At 38.6% G+C, this 24,858-nt stretch overlaps 1 protein-coding gene across 4 annotated transcripts in view; it reads right to left on the minus strand.

The window, feature by feature from the left end:
• LOC121525072 (multiple C2 and transmembrane domain-containing protein 1-like) overlaps positions 1-24,858 on the minus strand; it is a 59,718-nt gene that overhangs the window by 14,152 nt on the left and 20,708 nt on the right. For 2 of the 4 annotated variants that reach the window (XM_041810828.1, XM_041810831.1), the window contains exons 2-11: positions 17,021-17,141; positions 13,921-14,063; positions 13,752-13,831; positions 12,425-12,548; positions 6,751-6,789; positions 5,724-5,888; positions 5,453-5,583; positions 1,620-1,806; positions 1,438-1,531; positions 170-272 (exon numbers count right to left, since the gene is read on the minus strand). In XM_041810828.1, the coding sequence (XP_041666762.1) occupies positions 170-272; positions 1,438-1,531; positions 1,620-1,806; positions 5,453-5,583; positions 5,724-5,888; positions 6,751-6,789; positions 12,425-12,548; positions 13,752-13,831; positions 13,921-14,063; positions 17,021-17,141 (1,187 nt within the window). Of the gene's footprint in view, positions 1-169; positions 273-1,437; positions 1,532-1,619; positions 1,807-5,452; positions 5,584-5,723; positions 5,889-6,750; positions 6,790-12,424; positions 12,549-13,751; positions 13,832-13,920; positions 14,064-17,020; positions 17,142-17,220; positions 17,307-24,858 lie in introns of those variants that run through there. The other 2 variants (XM_041810832.1, XM_041810830.1) reach the window with 2 other exon arrangements.

The following is a 24,858-nucleotide window of genomic DNA, read 5'->3' on the forward strand; positions in this document are numbered from 1 at the left end:
ATTGCTGACCATGAAGAACCAAACTAGTGTTAAGGTTGTATCCTTCGCGCAGGTTCAGATCTAACCTGTGGCTCCTTTCCTTCATGTCATTCCCCACGCCCTTTCTGGATTTCCTACACTATCCTAGATAAGTCAAAAAGTCCACATAAAAGTGTTTGTGCTCACTCACAAAGTAAAGGCTTTGTTCCACTCTGGATTGAGGTTCTTGTAAACAGTGTGCGTCTGTAGTCTGTCGTTATTCAGCTCCAGCACACAGAATGGATCGCTCTTACCTGGAAATGAAAGGGCATTATCGGAGATTTAAGTACAATAAAGCCTTTAAAAATACAGCATACAATGTGTAAAGTGCAAAGTAAGATGTTTCAATTAAAGATAGAGAGCTTCAGCTACAATACAGAATATTTTAAGCACACTGAAAGATGTTTAAAGATAGTTACAGGGATCTGGAGCACAGTTCAGGAGTCTTAAGGTCATTACAGAGGTGAAGTATTAAGTACAGGATGTATTAAGTACAGCACAGGAAGCATAAAATAAAGGAAATGACTTTTAAATACAGCACAGGGTGTAGTAGGTCCACTACAGGAATCTAGAGTACAGAGAGGAGACAGAAGTACTCTCCTGGGGTCAAAACTCTATTACAGGAAGTTAAAAAAAGTGTTTAAAAGAACATTACAGTATGTACACTGCTGAAATCTAAACACAGTAGATGGGTTATGGTGGTTTGGCTTAGGTATAGGATGATTACACTACAATTTGGTGTCTTTAAAGTCCAGAAAACTAATTTAAGGGTGCAAGAAAAGTGTTCTTCAGTACAGTGAAGAGGTTTCAGGTACATTTTCAGGGGTTAAAGTTCAGCACTGGACCTCTGGCCAAAATTAAAATGACATCACTTATGCCTAAGGATAAATCAGTCTACATATTTAAGTCTAAGTAAAGTGAAAGATTCCTAGGTCATTGTTGGAGCTTGGAGTACAGTTACCATTGTATAATGTAGATCAGTGACTGTCAACTGGAGATCAGGACCCGGAAGTGGGTCATAGAGCCATTTAAGTGGATTGTAGACGTGTGTCTGGACATAAAAGTTGTTTCAAAAGTTTATGAGGCACTTTTTAAAACATGTTTGATTCGCTCTGGCTGTGAGTGCTTTCATATGTATGTCCTAGCTGCAACATTTTTAATTGCAATAATCTGATTGGTTGAAAATACTGGAAATTTGGGCCAGAATGTGTCTTTAAGGACTTCATAGTGAGGTTAAACCATAAGTAGAGTATGACTCTCAAGTGAAATAGAGCATTATAGAATTACGTTATACAGGTTTGAAAGGATTTCTAACAATAAGTGGTCTCTGAAGTTCATGAGATGGGCCTAAAGTAAAGCTCAGGATTTCTAAAGTATATAACAGGATGTAAAATATAAAATTAAGCATGTAGGCATTACCCGTCACATCTGCAGCCATGAGCCCTTCAGCCCGCAACACCTTCACCTGCACAATGCCGACATCCTTCATGTTTGACAGCGACTTCAGCACGCCCTGCAGGAGCAACGTTACAACAAAAACAGGAAGTTGAGCATGGTCTGAGTATGCATGTTGGAATTGTAATGTGATCTGTTGTGCTTACATATCGTTTGAGGATCTCTCGGCGCTCCTGCGGGTCGTCCAGCGGCGTCACGGACAGGTCGGCGATGGAGACGTGAGCCGAGGCAGTGAGAGTGACCAGAAGCACCACGATGCCCCGGGACTCCTCCAGCTGCAGCTCCAGATGATGAGTCTGCTCCTTTGTCAGCGTGGAGAGGTCCAACTGACAGCTGGAGGATGGAAACGGGACAATGAGCTCATGATCGTTAAAGAAAGAGAAAACGAAACCATGCTGACTCACTTCTTGATGCTTTTGGGTTGTTCTAAAGTCTTTGTGCAGCTTTGTGACGATGGGGGGGAAATTTAAAGTCTTATTAGAGGTTCTTGTACCTCCACATTTTCCAATTTAAAATAAACAGTGGGTTAATAGAGCATATGCTTAACAAGAAATGTGAGGTATATCTAGTTATTTCAGTGTATTCTGCTCAGAAATCCTCATTTTCAAGGCTAATATTGCACAAGTTGTTGCAGTGGATGGCATGAATTTTAGATTTCCCAAAGAAATCTGCATCTTTCCTGCTTTATATTTTTTGTGATGATCTTTAAAAATGTTTGATTAAAGGGAAGAGAGAGAAAGAAAATTTGTACTTTTCTTTTGCATGTGAAACCAATCTAAACCACAGTGACCGCTCTCTGACTTTAGTCAGGGTTTCATCTGTGCTCTCTAGAGAATAAGTTGATATTATACATGCAAAACTTCATGAGGAGATGTGCAAATGCTTACACACCATGCGTTTGCAGCTCTGCGTATGCATATGTGGATCTTTGGATCATTCTTCTGAGATTTTGACAGATTCATTTAAATATCTACAGATAACAAAACTCTTCCTGTTAAAACTTCCATGCAATCTAAAAAATAATATAATATTCTGGTCACTGATGTAGCTCAGACCTCAGTATACCATGCTACCATCAAATGAGGAAGGGAATCATTAGTGGCGATGCTGAGTAAGCATCCACACTACTGATATTCGCGTCGGCCATTTTCTTTATTGTTGTCATTCTTCCGCGCTGGCTATCTGCTCCTTCATACTTTGTCGTGTTCAAATTTTATTCAACTCGGCCTCTTCTCGGGACAATTTCCATGACTTTTCTCATTTCTAACTTCTATACTTTTTTAAATATTTAACCTTTTCTGCTCTTTTTTTTTGCCCCATTGAACTGAATAAATATAGTGGTCTCCCCTTTACTTAGTGCTTTTGAAGCCTTTCAACATCTCTGACACCTCTGTCAAATTTCTTTTTTTTACAGCCATCATTGGCATTGGAAACAATATTTTTGGGCCTCTTTGAAGACATGTAGTCCATCTTTATCCTCAGATTGTTCATCAGCTAGTTCTGCGTCTTCTTCCTCTGTTTCTGTGTCTTTCTGTTGCATCACATTGTCTGTTTGTCATAATGCACTTCCAAACTACACAAATACATAAAGCTTATACTGTAATGGATTTAAAACTGTAAACCATATCTCCACCATCTTTAGCACCATCTCACACAGCATCAGCTTTTAGACTCAATAGACCGTTCTGTGAAGCAGTGTTCAATTTTTCTGTACTAAATTCACTAAATTCTATATTTTGAGAATATTTTTTCACATTTTTCACAAATCAGGTATTGCTCTCTTCAGATTTTAAGCTATTTCCAGGCTATTTTATGCTATTTTAAGCTATTTTCATACATTTTCAGCTGTTTTCATGCTATGTCATACTATTTCGTGCTATTTTCAGCTATCTTATGCTTTTTCCGCCATTTTTATGCTATGTCAGCTATTTTCAGCAGTTCTTCCACAGTTCAGCTCTCAGCATCCCCAAACAAATTCAGCTGAAATTGCATTTTTATCTAGTTGTTTCTGTGTTTGTTTTAAACTTCTACAACTCTAGAGATATATGATAAAGGTTAAAAAAATCTACAGACGCATGCATGTTTGCATAAGGCCTCATATAAAGTGTATATTGTACTATTTTACTGGTTTCACTGGAAGTTAAGGAGAAGGTTCTTGGGTGTTTTAGGAGATAAATAAAAAATGAAGGAGGTTTTACCTTTCCATTATGAAACCTTGTGATCAGTTCATCAAATACAGTTTTTTTCACAATGTTAAAGGAGATTTTTAAGAGGTTTATTGGCAATAAAAGCAGTTAATGTGTAATATTAAACACTGTAGGGCAACTGGCGGCCCGAGGGCCAAATCAGGCCCCCAAAGCTCCCTATCCGGCCCCGAGAAGATCATTAAATTCAGAAAAAGAGGAAAAGAAGATGTTCTGGTTTTAGGAGTATCTTTTGGCTTCAAATGTCTGCAGCTGTTAAACCCATCCCAAAAACAATTACTATTGAAATAGTTTTAGAATGATCTGATTTTGATCTGTTTTTACAGAAATGGGCAAAAAGTGGCAAAAATGATCAAAAACAGGTTAAGAGGGGCAGAAAATGGCCAAATGAAGTAATAAAAAGGGGTTAAAAGTGACAAAAATGAGTTAATATTGGTGCTCAATCACAACTGGGGAGGTCCCATTCTATGTGAGTTTCAGGAGCCTGGACATTTCTGGCCTGTCTCCTTGTGGCCTGCTGCATAGATAATAGGGATAGATCCCACTGGTAATACCTAAAAATTTCCTGCATTTTGAAAATAATTACTAATACAATAATATGTTAATCAGAAAAAAATATTTATACAATTTTTGTTTGTGTGATTGTCCGGCCCCCAGAGTCTCTGTCAAGACTAAATCTGGCCCTTGTGCAAATGTAGTTGATGACCCCTGCTGTAGGGTGTTTTTAAAGTTTAATGGCCATTAAGGACACGGCACAAACTCAAATATTACCTATTTTGTATAACTATTAGTCTAAAATACACGCTGTTTAAATTAGATGTTACATCTCATAGCAGAAACTTCAGCAGACTTTGCTGCTGCACTAGCAACTTTCTTGAACTCATTTAAAGTCCTATCTTTTAGTTTTATATCAAGATGCTTATCTTGACTTTTCATGTGATGTGGCTTCTCTCAAGTTAATGAGATATATCTGATAAGAAATTAGATCAATAAACGACTGTTGTCTTGTATTTCTTGTGCAGGCTGGGCTTTGTTTTCATGTTAGAGCGAGTGCTCTGTCTGTCTTGTGAATTGTCGTTCGTTCTCTGTTATTGAAGGAGAGTGAGTCCTCTGTCTTTGTTTGTAGCTTTGTTTGTTTCATGTGTTTGTGAGTAAGTGTGCTGTCTGTTGGTCATGTGGATCTTTGTTTCCCCTAAGGTGGAGAACAATGATTGGCTGGTGGAGTGGGTCTGGCAGGAGAGGGGGGGAGAGGGCTGACTCATCAGCAGTCAGATAGGCAGCCTGCAGAGGCTGGTGGGGTTTCTCACAGCTGCATCCATCTTCAGCTTCAAGACTGAAGTTTTTGTGCTAAAGACTGGATCGTCTGTTTACTTTTGTAAAAACACCTGCTGTTAATTTTTGGTAATGCCGCCATTTTTGCTTTCTTTCTGGTTAATTCTTATTTTTAAAGAAGCTAGTACCCCTTTCTTGTGCTTCCATGTGCTTTTTATTTGAATTTGACCCACTAGTCCAGTTTTGGAACTAGAGAACATTTTTAAAACATGTTGCAGACTTGCAGCCTGCATGGCTGCATTACAGGAAAATAACCTTCTAGCTGTAAATGTGTGAATATGTTTACCCTAAAGGTGGTTTTAGTGGTCCCTAACAAGGTTGTAGTGCTCATTATGCAGGATTTTTTTATTTTTGGACATCTTTAGAACACAGAGTTCTGCAGCTTGTATTATTTTATGGATGAAATAAATACCACTGAGATAAACAGATAAAAGCAGGCTGACCGTCCAATGAAGTCGTCTCTCCTCCCAGTGTCTCTGTCCCACACAGTGATCTCCAACACTCCTCCCGTCTCCTCATAAAGGTGGAGGTCAAACTGCTCCCTCCACTGAGGACTCAGCGTCTTTGGCACCGTCTGTGCACACAAACATACATAAAAAAGGTGCATTATGGGAAACATGCTCTTATTCTGAAGGACCAGCAGCTGTGTCTCTGATCATGAATGTCTCTTTCCTAATTTTTGCTGATGAACAGCCAAAGAAATGCATTTTGTACCTTGCTCCTGTACTTCTGGGGTCCCAGTCTGAACTTGACGTAGGGGTCACTTAGTCCGTTGGGGTCCATGGGGATCAGGTTTCGTCCTTCGATCAGAGCGATGCTGACGATTCCTCTCCACAGCTGAGATTTACGGTGAAGCTCAGAGAGACGCTGGGACTGCTGCTGCAGGGCCACAAACACACAAAACACACAAAAATCACACACAGAGACACAAACAATTAATATTATGTGTGATTTCTCCTCTCAGAGGTCTTTTAGAGGGCTCTGTTCTTCTGTATTTGCAAGATCTAACCAATGATGTAAGAAACACATCAGGATTTTGGTTGTTCTTTTTCTATCACAAATTGAAGACATATGGAAATCTGTTTGTATATTGAACAAATTTTACCTGCTCTAATATATAATAATCAAAGTTTCTGGATGCAATCAGCCCAAATCCACAGAAAACATGTTTGTTTTTACTTTAATAAGGGAAATTTGATGACAATTTGTCATTTATATGGTAAAATGCATGCACCATGGAGCATGAATTTTGATTTTCAAGCATGAAAACAAGTAAAAAACAAAATAAAATACTAGAAAATATATGCAAAGGTTGTTATGTGGACTGTTTAAGGGACATTTTGTCCATTATAATGTAATTCTAAACACTTAAACTTGATATAACTTCTCCAAATCAAGATTAATGTGCAAACAAGTACCCTCACTCTATGTGAAGAAGTAAGCATGATGATTTTACGCTGTTAGCTTGGAGTTAGACTGGTTTAATGTCAGGTGAAGAGCAGAGCCCTGATGGAAGTTGAAGGATGAAATAAAAGCAGCTACAACACAGGACAACAATCAACATTTATGAGCTGGACTCTTTTCTAGCATGGATTTGGAAACTAAACTGTGGAAAAATCACCGTAATGTGACAACAGAGAGCTTCTGCAGCTATAATGACATGGCAGAGACGGACAGAAAGGTGGAGCTGAAGGTGAAGAGCACAAAGACGACGATGATGATGGTGACGATGAAGATTTACCTTCGTGGATCGTTTCCAGGACCTCCTGAGCAGCATGGTCTGAACATATATTAAAAGATGTTACTAAATGAAGCCTGCACAGTGGAAACCTCTAACTCAGTGATACTCAACCCTGCTCAAACAAAGAGCCAATTGTTACAAAATACCTTTGTTAGAGCCACAATCTAAGTGGTGAAAATGGGTTAAAGTGGCAATAAAAACAAGTTAAAGTGGTGAAATGGTCAAAAAGTGGCAAAAATGGGTGAAAGTTGGTCAAAATGGGTACAAAAAGTGGCAAAAATTGATCAAAAAATAAGTTAAAGGTGGCCAAAAATGAGAAAAAGTGGAATTCAAGGGCAAAAGGCAGCTTAATGCAAGAAGGGGCAAAAAATGACAGAAAGGGGGAAAAAATTAAAAATAACAAAAACCAAGATAAACGAGGCAAAAACTGGTTTAAAAAATTGTAAAAATTGATAGCAAAAAACAAGTTACAGGTGGCAAAATTGGTCAAAAATGGTACAAGTGTGGCAAAAATGAGTGAAAAAAGACTACAATGGGAAAAAAAAGTGGCAATATGGGAAAAAATTGGCAAAGAAATGGGAAAAAATGGGTGAAAATTGGCAGAAATTTGGAGAAAAAATTGATTAAAAAATGAGTTGCAGGTGGCAAAATTATCAAAAAACTGTAAAAATGTGGCAAAGGATGAGTGAAAAGATACTCAGTTAGACAAAAGTGGCAAAAATTGATTTAAAAATACGTTATAGGTGGCAAAAATGAGAAAAAGTGGCATTCAACGGCAAAAGGCAGCTTAAATGTGCAAGAAGGGGCAAAAAATGGCAAAAAAGTGGGAAAAAAATTGCAAAGAGCAAAAAGCAGGACAAAAAAGAAAAAAAACTAGTGAAAAGGAGCAAAAGAAGTTGCAAAAGAAAAAACTAGATTAAAAGTGACAGAAAAAGGGGGGGAAATTGCAAATAAGGGCAATGGAAATATACAAAAAATAAAATAAAAGTTGACAACTGTACAAGAGTGGGAAACAAACTGATTAATGTGACTTGCAATGTATAATTTCTGAAGTTAAAGTCAATCTTTTAAAGGTTTTATGGGGGAAAATATCTCAAATAAAGACATAAAAGAGCCACAAATCATCACAAAAGAGCCACACGATGAGCATCGCTGCTCTAACTTTTAAAAGAGATCTGCAGAAGAAGAAGTGCAGTCCACTAGGGGGAGCTACAGGACGGGTTTATTTCTAAGAGGGATCTGAAAGCAGAGCTGAAGGAGAGGAGTGCATCCCCACTTAAGCTCCATGAATAAAGCATCTGAAAATAGACTCAAGGAGAGAAAATCTCTCTCTGCTGAATATTCATGCTCTCATTAGCTTTCATCTCTCCGTGTTCGGTCTCCTGGTCCTCCTGCAGCCTTTCCTTGGAGGATTGTTGACTTTTCCACATCTTCATTCCTCTCTTTTCTTTATCTTTTACTGTCGTTTCTCTGTTTCTCTCTGGCCGGAGCTGCAGCAGGCTGAGACTTACACCAATGATTAATTTAAATATTCTGAATAAAACATGGAAGAGGCCGACTGCGTGTCGAGGAAACACCCTCTGATACTCATATTCTTAAAGAAAGCTAGTTAGTATTTGACTGGACTGAGCACACAGACATCGTGTTAATGTGTTAAAAGTTTGGAAGCAAAGAAAGTCTAAGCTCTCAATCTTTAGGAAAAAAACATGCAAAGTGTGACATAGTTGTGTAAATTTCATAAAAAATATCAATTAAACTGCATTCAGCCATTCTCTACATTATGAGGGGTGCTTGAATGCAGAATTCCCACAGATACACAGATCATTAGCTATCATGGTGATGTAAATTCTTGTGCATGGTTACATCCATGTGCATGCACAAGAATCATGCAGTGTTTTTTGTTTTTGTTCTGCAGGTCTGCTGAAACACAAATTTTTAGATCTGCATGGCTTCCCAATAGTCATGCAAAAATGCATTAAAATGCATTTGAAGGTCTGCACAACCACTCATTAAAAACAAAGCATTTTAACCATTTTATAAGCGTGCTTTAGATATTTATGTTGTTAAATCTACTACTGCATGAATCCCTTGGCAATCGCAGGGATGTTGGTTTTATATTTATGCATTTTCACTAGGGTAACCTGAGATTTTTCACATTTTTAAAGGGGGCCTAAACAGAAGAGAGGTTGAAAAGCACTGCCTTAAATTAACCACTGGCTCTAACACCTGAACTAAACTCCTGCAGTTTTCAGGATAAGCTGATGTGAGACTGCAGCAGAATAAATCAAAAGAATTCACAGAATTTGATGATGTTGATTCCCTGTGATCGGTGCACAACCATGCATGCATGCAACCAGTGCAATCTCTGCACATGATGAGTCTGCTTCACTATATTTTATGTTCACCCGTATGTTCATCTCTGCTATTTTCTTATTGCTATTGTGTCAAACCACATGTAGCAGTGCTGTGAAAAATATGTGCACCCTGTCTTTATTCTAAATAAATGTTAAATGTTTCAGATTATAAAAGAAATGTTAATATAAGACAAAGATAACATGAGTAAATACAAAAGACACTTTCTAAATGAGGATTTCATTTATGAGGGGGAAAAGCCATCCAAGCCTACCTGGTCTGAACGAGAAAAAGTCATTGGCCCATTGTGAAATTGTCAGACCTGTTGAATGAATAATCCCTTAAATAGAACCTGTCTGACACTGTGAAGTAGGCTAAAAGATCTCCAACACATGAAGACATTTCCAAGGCTTTGGGACTCCTGCCAATCATGGTGAGAGCCATTACCCACAAATGGGGAAAACTGTGAACAGTGGTGAACCTTCCCAGGAGTGGCCAGCCTACCAAAATGACTCCAAGAGTTCATGGACAACTCATCCAGGAGGTCCCAAAAGAAGCCAGAACAACATTTAAAGACCTACGGGCCTCACTGACTCAGTTAAGGTCAGAGTTCATGATTCAACAACATGAAAGATACTGGGCAAAAATGGCATCATGGGAGAGTTCAAAGGCCAAAACCACAGCTGAGCAAAAAGAACACAAAGGCTCGTCTGACATTTGACCAGAAACATCCTGATGATCCCCAACCAACAGTCAGACATGGTGGTGGTAGCGTGATGGTCTGGACCAGGACCTGGACCTGGACCGCTTAATGGAACCATGAATTTTGCTCCGGCCATCAGTTCATGATCTCAAGCCCAAGACCACTCGGGTTATGGAGCAGGAGAATGATCCCAAACACACCAGCAAGTCCACCTCTGAATGACTTATGAAGGTTTTGGAGTGGTCTAGTCAAAGTCTGGACTTAAATCTGATTGAGATGCTGCGACATGATCTTAAACAGGATGCCCATGCTGGAAAACCCTCTAATATGGCTGAGTTTCAACAATTCTGCAAATAAGGGTAGGACAACATTCCTCCACAGTGATATGAAAGACTCATTTGCAGTTGCATGCAGTGATTGCTGCCAAGGTTGGAACAACCAGTTATCAGGTTTAGGGGTCAGTGACTTTTCCACATAGGGCTAAGTAGATTTGGATGAAATCATCATTTAAAAACTGACTTTTGTGTTTACTTAGGTTATCTTTGTCTAATGTTACCATTAGTTTGATGATCTGAAACATTTAAGTGTGACAAATGTGCAAAATAGTAATCAGGAAGGCTGTTGTTTTCAGTCCTTTCATCAGAAATTAAAGTATAAAAAAGCCAAAACCTTGGAGCTTGCAGCAAGAAATCCTACTGCAACTAAAAAACTAACAATGACAACACTAGAGAGAAAATGTTAACATTTTTAGAAATGTGTTATAGGAGTGCAGATTCCAGCTACTGTGACTAATGACGAACACAAACCTAAATACTGTGGGAGGTAAACTAGGACAGGAATCTAGGAGGATGGAGCTACGGGAAGTCAGCACGGTGCTAATCACCTCTACCTCTGCACTCACTTTATTCACATAGGGCTTCCAGCGATAAGTCTTAACCTCCAACTGCTGCAGGACAAAGACAGGCAGCAGAGACATTCACTGAGAGGAAACTAGGGATAAAATCCTCAGAGATAGCAGAGAGTGATGAAAACAGAATTTACTGAACTACTGAACTCTGTTTTGTAACCAAATAATGTTGAAACAGCGACTGGATTCTTTGATTAGAGTCATGGTTTCTAACTTTTATGTAAGGCATGACTCATGAGTCCTTCTGTCACTGGTTCTTCTGTAAAAACAAAGACTTATTCTGCACTTTCTATCTTTTAAACTTTAGAAAACATGTCCAAACTTGCTCTCTGTCTAGTTTCTTTAATGTCCTCCCAAAGAGGGGTCTGCAGCCCCAGGACTGCCACAGCTGATCAACTGACTAAGGCAGGGGTGTCAAACTCAAGGCCCGGGGGCCAAATCTGGCCTGTGGAGATGATCTCATATTTCTGTTCTAACTGGCCCATCAGTCTGAGGTCTGCAGATTTCCTCTAGTATAAAAATGCAAACTTATCCTGATGATTTAAGATATCATAAAAACTGAAAAAGTAAGGAGTAAAAATATTTAGCTAAGAAGTCAGGAGTGTGGGAAAGGAAATAAATTTGATTTAAATTTCACATTTTCAATCCAGCATCTCACAATTACGACTCAAACTTATGATTTTAACTTTTCATTTCATGCTTTGGCCTTTTCATCTCACAATTTGGACTTTATATGTCACATTTTTATCTTTTAGATTCCCAATTTTAAATTTTAAATTATATTTTGACCCTTTCAACTCCTTACTTTGACTTTTTAATCCCATATTTGACTTTTAAACTCATGATTTCAGATGTTTTTAAAATATTTTGATATTTTATTTTATTTTATTTTTTTACTTTTTATATCATATTTTGTCTTTTTAATCACATATTTTGACCTATCAGACTCACAATTTAAAATTTTAAGACATATTTTGACTCTTATTTTGTACATCTAGCATTTCAACTCATAATTTTGACTTCTTTTTTTTCTATTTGTTCTATTTTGCAATTTTACCTCCTAGCTTTGACTTTTTTAATCCCATAGTTTGGCCTTTTAGACTCACAATAAAAAAAAAAAAGGAAATCATATTTTGACTTTTAATTTAATTATCACAGATGTTACTTTATATTTTGACCTTCTAAGCTCATAATTTTGACTTTCTTTCTAATATGTCTGAAAATTTCTAATGTATTTGTTTAAGAAACATTATTTTTCAATTTCAAGTTTGACCTTTTTGAACAATTTAATCTCCTTTTTTCATATTGTGAGCCCTTAAACTTCACTTTTCAACTTTTTTTAATTTCAAAATCATTTATCATCAGTGCTTTTTTTTTTTTTTTTTTAATTTATTATCACTGGTAAAATGAGGTCGACAGTTTATGGTTATAAAGGAGGCCCTGTCTGGCCCTCAGATTAGACATGAATCCAGAAAACGGCCCCGGTTGTGACTGAGTTTGACACCCCTGGACTAAGGGATTAAAGGTTAAAGTTGTTCATTACATCCAGCAAAAGCTGCTGAATTATTCCCTCATTGCATCAACTCTTACTTTTTTCAATGCAACTATCCAGCCCACATTCAGTGTCAACAAATTTTACACAAATGACTTGGAGTCAAATCCAGTTGAATTTCTGATTTAAAAGACAAAGCTGGAATGAGAATCTGACGTACCGTGGAGTCCCGTCGTTCCTCCAGAGGACTGTCTTTAGGAGTCAGAGTCACAGCGAGCTCCAGGGAGCCCAGATCCTGATCAGGGTGTTGAGGATCCTTCAGGACCAGAGTTACCGGGATCATCCTGAGACAGAGGGAGACACAAAATATGAGAAAGAGCGTAAAAACCCTCTTTAATGTCAAAGTCTGTGTGGATAGGTCTCACTCAGGCTCAAACATCTGGACTCTGCAATTTTGCTCCTATCTTCTTTGCAAAACTGCTCATTTCTGTCAGGGATCAGGTGTGAACAGCCCTTTTTAAGTCCAGCCAAAGACTCTCTCTTGAATTGAGGTCTGGGCTTTGACTCGGCCACTCCAGAACATTCCCCTTGTTCTTTAAATCATTTCTGTGTAGCTTTCTCTGTATGCTTCAGTTCATTGTCTGACTGGAAAATAAATCTTTTCTCAAGCCTTCCAGGACTGACTGCTGAGAAGCATCCCCACAGCATGATGCTGCCACCACCATGCTTCACAGCGGGGATGGTGTGTTTGTGGTGATGTCAGTGTTTGGCATCACCATCCTGGTCTCATTAGACAAAAGAACTTTCTTCCTCTTGACCATGGAGTCTCCCACATGCCTTTAGGTGAACTCTAGTCCAAATTGAATCTGAGTTTTCTTCATCAGTCTTCCATTAAGCTCTGACTGGTGAAGAACCCGGCCAACAGTTGTTGTCTGCAGAGTCTCCCCCATCTCAGCTGCTGAAGCTTGGAACTCCTTCAGAGTAGTCATAGGTGTCTTGGTGTCCTCTTTCACTAGTCTCCTTCTTGCACGCTCACTCAGTTTGTGAGGACGGTCGGATCTAGGCAGATTTACACATGTGACATAATCCTTCATTTCTTCATGATGAATTTAACTGAACTCTGGGGGATGTTCAGAGACTTAGAAATGTTTTTGCATCCATCCCCTGACTTAGACTTTTCAATAACATTTTCTCTGAGTGTTCTTTTGTCTTCATGGTTGCCAGGAATACTGATTAACCAGTGACTGGACCTTCCAGACACAGGTGTCTTTACTACAATCACTGAGACACATTCACTGACCTCAGGTGATCCCCATTTCAATAACTGTCGGACCTATAGCATCAATCGGCTGTACCTTACATATGTTTTCTGTATATTTTTATAGTCAAAAAAGCCAAATTTTATCGACCAGGATTGATTTATAAAATCATAAAAAGATAAACATCCAAGGGGTTGAATACCTTTTTTATGCACCTTATGAGGCTTTCATGGATGCAGACATAAACCCAGCCCAAACAGCGGCATGAATCATATTAACATGACCAACCTCTGCTGCTCCAGAGACTCCAGGTAAAGGTGAGCTGAGCCCATGAAGTCGTCCTGAAGGCCGAAGTCATAGTCAAACACCTGCAGAGGGAGAACAAACCTCGGCTGACTCTCATGTTCATTAATTATTAAAGTGGAAAAGCTCTGAGCGTGTTTATGTCAGTCTTTACCTTCACATACAGAGGTTCACTCAGACAGTCCAGGATCAACGTCGTCTTCTCCTCCCACACCGGGTTCAGGTTTTTATGGATGGTTTTGCTCCTGAACACTTCTTTACCTGAAAGCTTGAACTTCACATATGGGTCACTGGTGCCTAAGGAAACAAAAAAAAAAAAAAAAAAAAAAAAAACCCACATGAACTACAGGTTGTGTTCATCCCTTTACAGTACATCAGTGACAGTTAAAAAGTGACTGAACAATTTTCAAAATAGTCTAGTTGTGATTTTTTATTTGTTGATATTGCAACAAACACAACAAACACAAAGAAAACCATTCTATATTCTAACCAGCACAAGATTAGCTGGTGATTACACTAAGGATGGAAGATTTAAATGTGATTATTTTGGCTCATATTGCAAATTTGAAAGAGCTGATCATTTTATGTCAAACTTGATTTGTTTAAGAAAAACATGCATGAGTACAAGAAAAATTGGGTTTTTGAAAACTATTCAAAAAAAAAGATGTAAATGTTTGCATAGTGTGCAGAGCACAACATCTCTGCTGCATAAAGTTGCATTAAACTGGTATTCTCCCACATTTCAGATTAAAGAATATTGCACTGTCTGCAACTTAAACATTTCAGTATGCCATACTGCAATTTTATCTAATTTTCAGTTAATTTCACAGCCCATAAAGGATGCACAACAAATACAAAGAAAAAAACTGCACATAAGAGATAAAATTGAAACCAAGAGACGTAAAAAAAGACTGCAATAAAAAAAGCACACTTAATAAAGACAAGGACACAACATAATAACACAAACAACATCACTAAAAAGTGCTTGAAAATTAGCAATTCTCACAAAACAAGATCAACAAATGTTAGTCAGTTAAATAAATCCCTGCAAAGTTATGCTCAAGACTGCAATAAGCTGTATAATTACTGCAAAGATGCAGAGTAAGTACAGAAAGCATGGCTTCAACACTTAAAAAATGAGTAAAAACAAACACAAAGCAATGGGAACGATGGAAAACGAGGGATGCATGATATCAGACTTTTGCCAAAATCAAAATGTTGATGTTTTTAAATCCATTTTAGCTGATAATGAAATATAAATGTGGTTCTTTGAAAGGCCACGCCCTGCAGTGGGTCTCCATCCCAACATAAAGGATGCACAAGGCTTTGAGCATGCGCAGTTTTAATGTTTAAAATGTATGGACTAGGGCTGTCAAATAAACACTATTTTGAGTCAAGATTAATCTAGATAATCCCAATAAATATCTCCATCATGAAGTTTTTAAGATATCTTCAGCTAAGAGTGATTTGCATCCTGTTTGGCTAAAGACCTGCTTTTATTTTGAAAGAAATGACTTATGGATTGAAAAGGAAATAAGGGACCAGTGCTGCACAATTAAATGCAAAAGAAATCATGATGTCAAGTTGCCAATCACATAACCACATGAAAAGCTGCTGTTATTTTAGTACTGAGTGGTACTTTAAAGGTTTACATAAATGTCTTCAGAAAGGCCTTTGAGTTTATAATAGAGCCACTATTGCAAATCATAGCATTGCCTTTATTTTCTGAAGAGAAAAAACACTTACATTTTTTGAAAATTGAAATTATTTTGAAAGCATCCATCCATTTTCTTTATCACTAATCCCAATCAGGTTCGCAAACAGAGACAGACAGCCAGGCATGCTCACCTACGGGCAATTTAGAGTCACCAATTAACCTAACGAGCATTTCTTTGGTGGTGAGAACCCATGCATGCACGTTGAGAACATGCAAACTCTGCACAGAAAGGCCCTGACTGAACCAGGAACCTTCTTGCTGTGAGGCATCACCATAACCCCTGTGTCCATATTTTGAAAGCAGTACTGTAAAAACGTCAGCTTTGTATCTTAATGCTATTTAATATTTGCATGTCTTGAATTGAGAAATAAAACTAGCATTATTCTCAGTATTCTCCTTGACAACAAAGCAAGTAGAATCATGATTAAGGCTAAGCAGTTAATCCATATCTAGATTAAACTGCAATACGTCCTGCAATTTTCAAATTGCAGAAGCTGCAAAATGTGTTTTTTGTCCTGAAATGTGTGCCAAAAAAAAAAAAAAAAAAGATGCATTTTTTTTTGCAGCAGTTATGTTATGCAGATTTACATTCATTTATGAATTACGTCTTAAATGCAAATCCCAATGTTGTCCAATAAAACTGAAATTGCATATTCATACCAAATCGTGCAGCAATATAAGTGAACAGTTAAAGGTAAATATTTGAAAACACAATGTGCATTTGACCTCTGCCTTCTCCTCTGAGCCATCTGTGAGCTTTTAAAGTGAAATGAGACTTTAAGGAGCAGTGGTGGAATTATTTCACATCACTGTGGCTGCAGGGAGTTGCTGATGAGGATTAACCAAGATGTGTACACAGAGACAATAAAGCTTGCAATTTAAATAAATAAAAGCAGTAATTATGGATCTTTATTACTTGCAATTAAAGCATAAACTCTGACAACCCTAATATGGATCTTCTTTCATAAAAGGAGCATAAATGAGCAATAGGCACGGAGTGATACGCCCAGCAGCAATCAGCTTTGTCTTCCATCATTCTCTGCCAATCACAGCTCATTTTCTCAAAAAGACGGCCCATTTAAATATGACATATAAGGCTTCATCAACCCTGATCACACCACACTGCTGCTGGCTTTTCACCTCCTCCACCCCAGCCTCCTCCTCTCCAGCTGAAGCTTTGTTGCACCCTCATATTCACTTCTATGCAGCTGAACTAGACTTTATTATATCAAATATGCATTATGATTAATGCATGTATTTATTTAAAGGGGGTTTGTCGCTCTGTGCTCTCTGAGAAGGCAGAAATGCTGCTTCATGAGTCCAGGGAGCGTCTTTAGAGCAGAGGCTTCACCATGAAGCACAACTGTAAATCCATTTTGCTATGAATGCTTAAATTCAGGAGTGATGTCCCTCAGAAATGAACCTGAAGACTGCAATAGACATAAAAGAAAGAAAAACTACAAAAGAATACAGAGAGACCAGCCAGTGTTAAAGTAGGCTACATAAACTAAAAATGAGAGTCAAGTTATGGGCGTACCTCCTCTGTCCCTGACGGCCAGGTTGTTTCCTCTCTTCAGCTCGATCTCCAGTTTGTACATCCCTGAACTCGGGGCCGCTCTCTCAGCCGAGCCCCCTGAGGAGCACGGAGCACCCATACCCTGTCAGGAGAGAAAAGATTCATTAATACAAACCAGAAATCAATTACCATGCCATACACAGGCCACAAATCAAACTCACCGCTGACATGCTGAATAGAAATAAAAGCTGCAGCAGGAGAGAAGCCCTCACTTCTCTTTCCTGTGAGTGCAGCGTGCACACCGCTACCTCTGACTGAAGTGTTTAATTCAGATCAGTGACGCTCCCAGGGGTGACCACTGACAGGAAATTACACCAGAGTAACTTCCTCCTATAACAGCAGAGTGTTGATGATTTTTTTTGTTCCTGTAAAACTCTTTACTTTCACCGCAGCGGCGTCACATTGACCGTCACAGCGCAGACTAGAAAACATGACTGAGACAATTATGGCCAGACACTGATGTATTAGTATCTGAGAGGAGTTTCTATTAACTCTGAGAAGATGAAGCGTCAGAGAAGTCAGCAGCATCCATCTAGAGCTTTCTCCATCATGTAGAGATTTATGACTGCAGGTGAAGATGATCAGGCCTACATCACAGGAGCTAGCCTCATTTTCCCTGTACTTATAAAACCGTTCAGATCCTGTCCTCTGCAGGTTCAACACGTTTGCTTCTCATTAGCTGAGCAGGTTGGAAAGTTGGAGCCATGTCTGCAGTTTAGTGACACTTTTACACAAATAAGGATGAGAAATGTAGAGCAGACTGCAGACTGTGCATGGCTCAGTAGTCAGAGGTGGGCGAGGAACATCTAATGAAAATGAAACAAAGTTATTTTGAAACTGTAAAGGATGTGAAGTAAACAGCTGTCTGAAAAAAGTATGATCAGTTATGGACGCACAACGTTATCAGCATAATAAGAGCAGTTATTATGATAACCATACATCAACTGTAAATATAGACTGAAGTTACAGGTCTGAGCTACACTCAACAGCCACTTTATTAGGTACACCCTGCCAGTACCAGGTTGGACCCCCTTTTGCCTTCAGAACTGCCATAATACCTGTTGGCATAGTTTCAACACGCCGTTGGAAACATTCCTCAGAGATTTTGGTCCTTATTGACATGACAGCATCACAGAGTTGCTGCAAATTTCTCTGCTGCACATCCATGATGTGATGTCATGTTCAAGAAACTTGTTTGAGATAATTTGAGCTTTGTGACGCAGTGCATTATCCTGCTGGAAGTAGCCATCAGAAGATGGGAGATGTATTTTCCAACCTGAATAAGAACTACTCTTATCAAATCAGCAAAAATGAATTCTATTTATTTATTTATGCTGTAGTACAGTATAGCATTGTCAAAATGTAAACCCCTTTAAGAATGACCTTTTTATTTGTAATGTTAAGTGTTAACTGATTAGGAGAGTAATGTCAGACTGCATGGCTATGCCATGATGTGCACAAATGTCAGAAAGCATGAAGTAGGAGAAACTGAGACAACCTTTTTGAAAAAGAATAGAATAATTGTGACGAGAGAAAATAAGTGAAAAGTAAAAAAAAAATCAGTTAATAGTCAAAAATGGGTAAAAGCAGCACAACAGTGGCAAAAACTGACAAAAAAGGTGACAAAAAAAAGAAAAAAGGGCAAAAATTGGTGAATAATTACAAAGTCAGGGTGCAAGGATTAGTGCTGTTACCTCACAGCAAGAGTCCCTGGTTCACTTCCCGGTCAGGGGCTTTATGTGGTTGTGTGTTCGCATGTTCTCCCTGTGCACACGTGGGTTCTCTCTAGGTACTCCGGCTTCCACCCACCACCAAACCGTGCTTAACAGGTTAATTAGTGACTCTAAACTGGCCGTAGGTGTGAGTGTGCCTGGTTGTCCGTCTCTAAATGTCAGACCTGTGATTGACTGACGTCCAATCCAGGGTATACCCCGGCTCTTGCCCAATGACAGCTGGGATAGGCTCCAGCCCCCCACCCCACCCCGTGACCCTGAACACGATAAGCGGGATAGAAAATGGATGGATGGAAAAAACATAACCAGCTGAAATAGACAAAACCTCAGAAAAGATGTTGCAGAAATGTGCAAAAAGGGCTGAAAAATGGGCAACAAAGTTTAAAATATGGGCAAAAAGGGGCAAATAAGGAGAAAAGGCATTTTAAAACAGGGAGGGAAAATGGGTGAAAAGGGGCAAAACAGGATAAAAGGGCGAAAAAATGGCAAAAATGAGGAAAAACTGGCACAAATGGGTAAAAGAAGCAAAATTGTGGCATAAATCGGCAAAAAGTGGATGAAAAACAGCAAAAAAATGGCAAAAAATGTCTGAAGAGATGTTAAAGGTGATAAAAGGAAAAAATGGCTGAAAAATTGTGAATGCCAGCCAAAATGGGCAAAACCTTATAAAAAGTTGCTGCAAAAATGTGCAAAAAGGGGAAATAAGGTTACAAATATGGAAAAAAAAAGTTGCAAAATGGGGAAAAATGCATTAAAAAAAAAAGGTTGGGGGGCAAAATGGGTGAAAAGGGCCAAACCAGGATCAAAGTTGCAAAAAGCTCCTTAAAAGTGGTAAAGATGGGCAAAAAGCTTCAAAAATGGGTTATAAATGGTAAAAACAGACGGAATAAGTGGTGAAAGGGTTTAAAAAGAGCACGAATATGTCATTATTAGTAGCAATAGTATACCACAGTAAGTAAAACACCAGTTAAGTATCATGTTCAACGATTTAATTCTGTGTTTATCTCATTAAAGAAGCTGTTTCTATTTGATCAACATAAATGTTGGTGTAATAAACCATCAGGAAAGGAGAATATGCTTCTTTTCATAGAATTATTTATAATCACAGGGATTAAAGTGAGAATATCCAACAATCTGTGACAATTTATAGGCAAAACCACAAGAAGAAGACCCTAAACTGCTAAAAAAAAAAAAAACCTCAGAGGCACAAAGTCACCATGAAGAGATGTAAGACTGCAAATAGATCAAAGAGATGAAATGGCGGCAAAGAGAGGAAATATGTGGGAGATAAAAACCACTACTGAGAACAACAGTTACCACTAAAATGTAGAACAACTGTTAGGTAACACCCAGGAGAAACATGCAGATAGAGAATATCACCAAAATAACTGAAATGTTACAAATAAACTGAGAATAAACACAGAGGAGGTGCAAAGATTCCTCAGAGACACTGAAAGATGCTAATCTACTACTGACAACAGAGACGATGAATAGAAAATACAATAAAGATGCAAACCAACTAAAAAAAAGACATGCAATCACCCCTAAAGAGCTGCAGAGATTTCAAAGACAAATGAACCACTACAGACATTTAAGAGATGTAAAATAAAAGTACATAAATCACAGCTTTCCCTACTCTAAAAGTCCCAAATCAGTAAAAATCTGCACATTAAAATGAGTGAGATCCTGTTCAGATCGCTGTGGTTCATATAAAAATAAAAGTTCCAAACCTGATCCTGCATTAGCCTGCTCTCCTGTACGGGAGTATTTTCCTGTTTGTTTGAGAGCAGAGGCTGTTAATCAAACATTTATCTCTACATTTATCTTTTCTAAAGCAGCAGAGCCGCTCTGCTGGGACCGCCGCTTCCTGTCCACACAGACAGATCCACTTCCACTGAGATGCTGCGATCGATGCTGTTAGAATGAGATATAATGTTTGATGGCAGTGGTGATGAAAAGAGGCCTCACTTCTCTGTGTTTATTACAGCTCACGTGTCCACAGGATCCACTCTGGGTCAATACGATCAGAACAGGAGACATCACAGCAGGTTCATCACTGTTTCACTGGAAAAATCTACGTTTGAATGCATGAACACAGCAGGAAGCGTGTGAGAAAGGAGGAACTAAGGGAACAATCATCAATTATCTCTATATGCTTCAATAACAGCACTGTAAGTGTTCTAAACCACAGCTGCTGCACGTATGGCTGCTCACGTTTGAACGCCTTCATGTATTAGGGGGTAACTTTGACCCTGTGCTTCCAAAATGTGTTCAGGTTAGCCTTCAGTCAGAGTGGATACTTACACAAAGTTTGAGGAAAGTCCCTCATGTTCACAACAATGAGCTGCAAGGATGGAAACCCCAAAACCACAGGGCGACTTGTCTACAGCAGGATGTGGCCAGGGGGGAAAATGAACTCATTATAACCCTCCAGTCAACTTCAAATATCAAAAAATTATAAACACGAAGAAGACATGAGGAAACCTGCAGCTGCAGGCGCAGCATCATGCACAAAGTGAAAATGCAACCAAGTAAACAAATAAATATTTATCATTATCCTGCTATTAAGCAAATAGAAATCATTTTTGTTATCCTAACTGACCTAAAACAGGAAAAGCTTAGTCCAATTTAATGTCAGAGACAGAGAAATCAAGGCTAGGTTAAAACCAAGTATATGGCTGACCGCAGCTCTCTGGGATGCCGGCTTTAATGCCAACAGGGGACAGGAGTAGCTCCGCCTACTCCCCCAAACATAGCGCAGAGCAGTGGTTCTCAAATGGTGTGGCAAGGCACACTAGTGCGCCTTGAGGAAAGCCAAGGTGTGCCTTGGGGATCTGGCTAGCCCTTTAAAAACCCCCAGAGAGTGGGCCCTGCCCAGCTGTGATTTATTGATGATCAGTGCATGTGTGTTGGATCAGTAGCATTGGTGCTAGCATCCTGGCTAACAGTTACCTCATGTGGCAAGCTATTAAGATGAAGTTAGTGTTGCAATTATCAATTCATGCTTCTTTTAACAAAGTGAACAATTAACTATTTTCTACCCATTCTGCCACCTATTCTGACAACTTAAACCATTTTTGCTGCTTTTTTTCAATTTTACAACTTTATAAAAAATATTTTTGACCCATTTTTGCAACTTTTTTGGAACTTTTTTCCACATTTTACCCCTTTTTGCTACTTTTTTGCTGGTTTTTGCCAAATTTTACCGCTTTTTGATACTTTTCTGCCACTTGTAACCTATTTTGCCACCTTCTTACCAGTTTTCGCTCACTTTGCATTTGTTTGGCCACTTTTGGCCCAATTTTGCCCATTTACAAATCACCTTTAAACTGTTTTTACCTCTTTTTAAACAATAATCACCCTTTTGCACCTTTTTGACACTTTAAACATGTTTTTGCCACTTTTAACCCAGTTTTTGGTCCCTTATGCCAATTGTTACCCATTTTTGACTTTGTCTTGCCATTTTTGCCCCATTTTGCCATCTTCTTCATCACTTTTAACCAATTTTTCCACCTTTCAGCCACCTTTTGCCCACTTTTGCCACCCCAAGTTGGCTGGGCCCCAGAATCCTCCCCCCTTTATCTGACTGCTATATTAGTCTATTTTGTATTGATTTGAATATGGTGTTCCTTGGGCAATAAAAGTTTGAAAACCGCTGGCGCAGGGGTCAACTATATATTCAAAAGGACCAGCTTTATTCTCAGCAGACATTTAAGGCGCCAGACCTTCAGAGGAACAAATGTGAACATTCTGCTCTTATTAATAAATTATTGTCAAATATTTTATATTTTCTTGTAAATTCAGCCTTTACCTTTGAGACCACCTATACGTCAGCCTGCCACAAGGGGGCAACTGAGATATTTTTTTACAATTTTGGGCCTGATTTGCTGTTCAAGACTACATTTGATGCTAAAACGCTGTGTTTCGATTGGTGGAAAATCTGTGCAGGAGGGTGATTCTTATGCATGTATTTTCACTCTCCAATAAAGGGAAAAAGACAAAAAAAAAAAAATATGAAAAACAAAAAAAAAAAAAAAAAAAAAAAAAAGAAATTCAAGTTTCTCTTCCTGACAATAAATACAACCAAACTTTTGCTTGTTGAGTGAAATATCTGAAACTTTTCCTTCTTTGGGCTCCTTGCTGTTATTCAAATGAAAGCTTTGCAGAGATAAAGCTTCTTTGGTTAAACCAACAACAGAAAAACGTGACACAGGGATCAAAGAGTGGGGTGATTTTTATAAGAGGTCACAGGTCAAAGATGTTTAAAACCCCTGCTTTAATATTTAACAGTCTTTTATTTGCATTTTTCTCCATCTTCAAGCTTTAAAGCTTTAAAATCACTCTTAAAACACTTTAAATTGCTGCTCCTATAAAGTCATTCACTCCTTTCTTTCTTTGACTTTTAAGCCCATAAAATTTATTTTTCATAGATCAAATATTACAATCCAGTTTGCAGGTGACATGTTTTGTCTTTTTCAATGAATTTGGAATATTTATTTAACAAATTTAATAAATTTTCCTCACTCTAATGAACATGAATGATTTTTTACAGTGTGTAAAGTGTTGGGGCATAACTACATTTAACTACCAAAAAAAAAGAAGATTTTAATACACATCATCCCAGTATTAGGTCATTTCTTGTTTAGAATTACCAGAATTGCACCAAACTCTTGCACACTTTCTAAATTGCACAAACACATTGTCAAACTTTGGTACCAATGTTTTCATGCAATGCAATCAGTGCTCTCTCTCTTTCACTTGCAGCAGCTTTGAGTTCAAAAACAGAAGCTTTGCTACGTTCTGATCATTAAATAGCAGAGATTTACAGTTTTAAAGCCGCTATCAGAAGGAATCACAGTAGTGAACACTCTAACAGCCCTGCTCTCCCTCTGGCTGCAGACAGAGATCAGTCACACACATTAAAACACACATTATGAAACTCTCCTGTTTCCTGACAGCTTTTCAAGTGAGCCAAGATCTGCTGTGAAATTTTGCAAGCTGCGGAAATTCCAGCGAGTAGTGAAAGGACTCGTAAATGAGCGAGGCCTTCCTGACGTGAGCGGGTTTTTACTGCAGGTGGAGGTTAAATGTTATGCAGCCTTCGTCCTCAGCTCCACGTCCCGACTGGAACGGGCTAAATCCAGTTCAGACATTATGTGTTGAATAAGGAGATAAGAAGCCAGGTACAAAAGGAGAGCTTGGCTTAACAAGGTCAGCTTTAGATAACTAAAAACATGGACAAATTACCGCTGAATAACGCTGCTACTGTCAGCTGATAGTTGTTTTATTGTTCTTTAAATAGGCACAGTAATTGTTTGATCGTGCTTCCAGCAGACACAGAGGAACATTCAAGAGTCTTATCTGTGTCCAGATTTAAGTCCTGTTTTTTACCTTTCATCTAGCTTTATTTATGCTGAATCTATGCTTTTTTTAATTCCATAAAATGGAATCTATCAGTCAGACAGTGAATCTGTTAATCTACAGTACCTATCTATTAGTGGAGAAGCAGTAAACCAGTATCAGCACAGTCACTGGTAACATTCCTGCAGCACTGTCCACACAGTTTCAATGCATGCACTGAGCTGTAGTGTGATGCTAGTGTTAGGGAAGCAGAGTGATATGTGACATCTCAGTCTGAGTCCAGTCATCAGCATTAAGGTCAGCCAGGTAACTAACTGAACCTCACCCACTTATGCAGCATGGTAAAGGAAAAACATGGTCTTTCCTCTCCAAGATTGATGTGTGTAATAACAGCAACATACAGCGAGCATCCTAGATGGACCTCTAATACTCGCCACTTGTTGCATGAGATCTACTCGCTTTGCCTTTGGCCCAGCGCTGCAGCAGCCTCATGAAAACAGATTAAACAGCTGTTTAGGAGAGTTTTAACTCATGACTTGCTCATTTTAAGTCCAGAACGATTCAAAAAACCCAGCTGTGGCATTAATGGAGGTCAGAGAATCAATTGTAGCAGCTTAGACCCACTGGTGCTGATGCTAAGGCTAACTTAAATACTGATTAACTGTTTCTGTTAAGATCCTCTACAGACATTACAAGTCTGGAGCT

This window comes from Cheilinus undulatus, linkage group 17, assembly GCF_018320785.1.
Source record: "Cheilinus undulatus linkage group 17, ASM1832078v1, whole genome shotgun sequence".
Taxonomy (NCBI): Eukaryota; Metazoa; Chordata; class Actinopteri; order Labriformes; family Labridae; genus Cheilinus; species Cheilinus undulatus.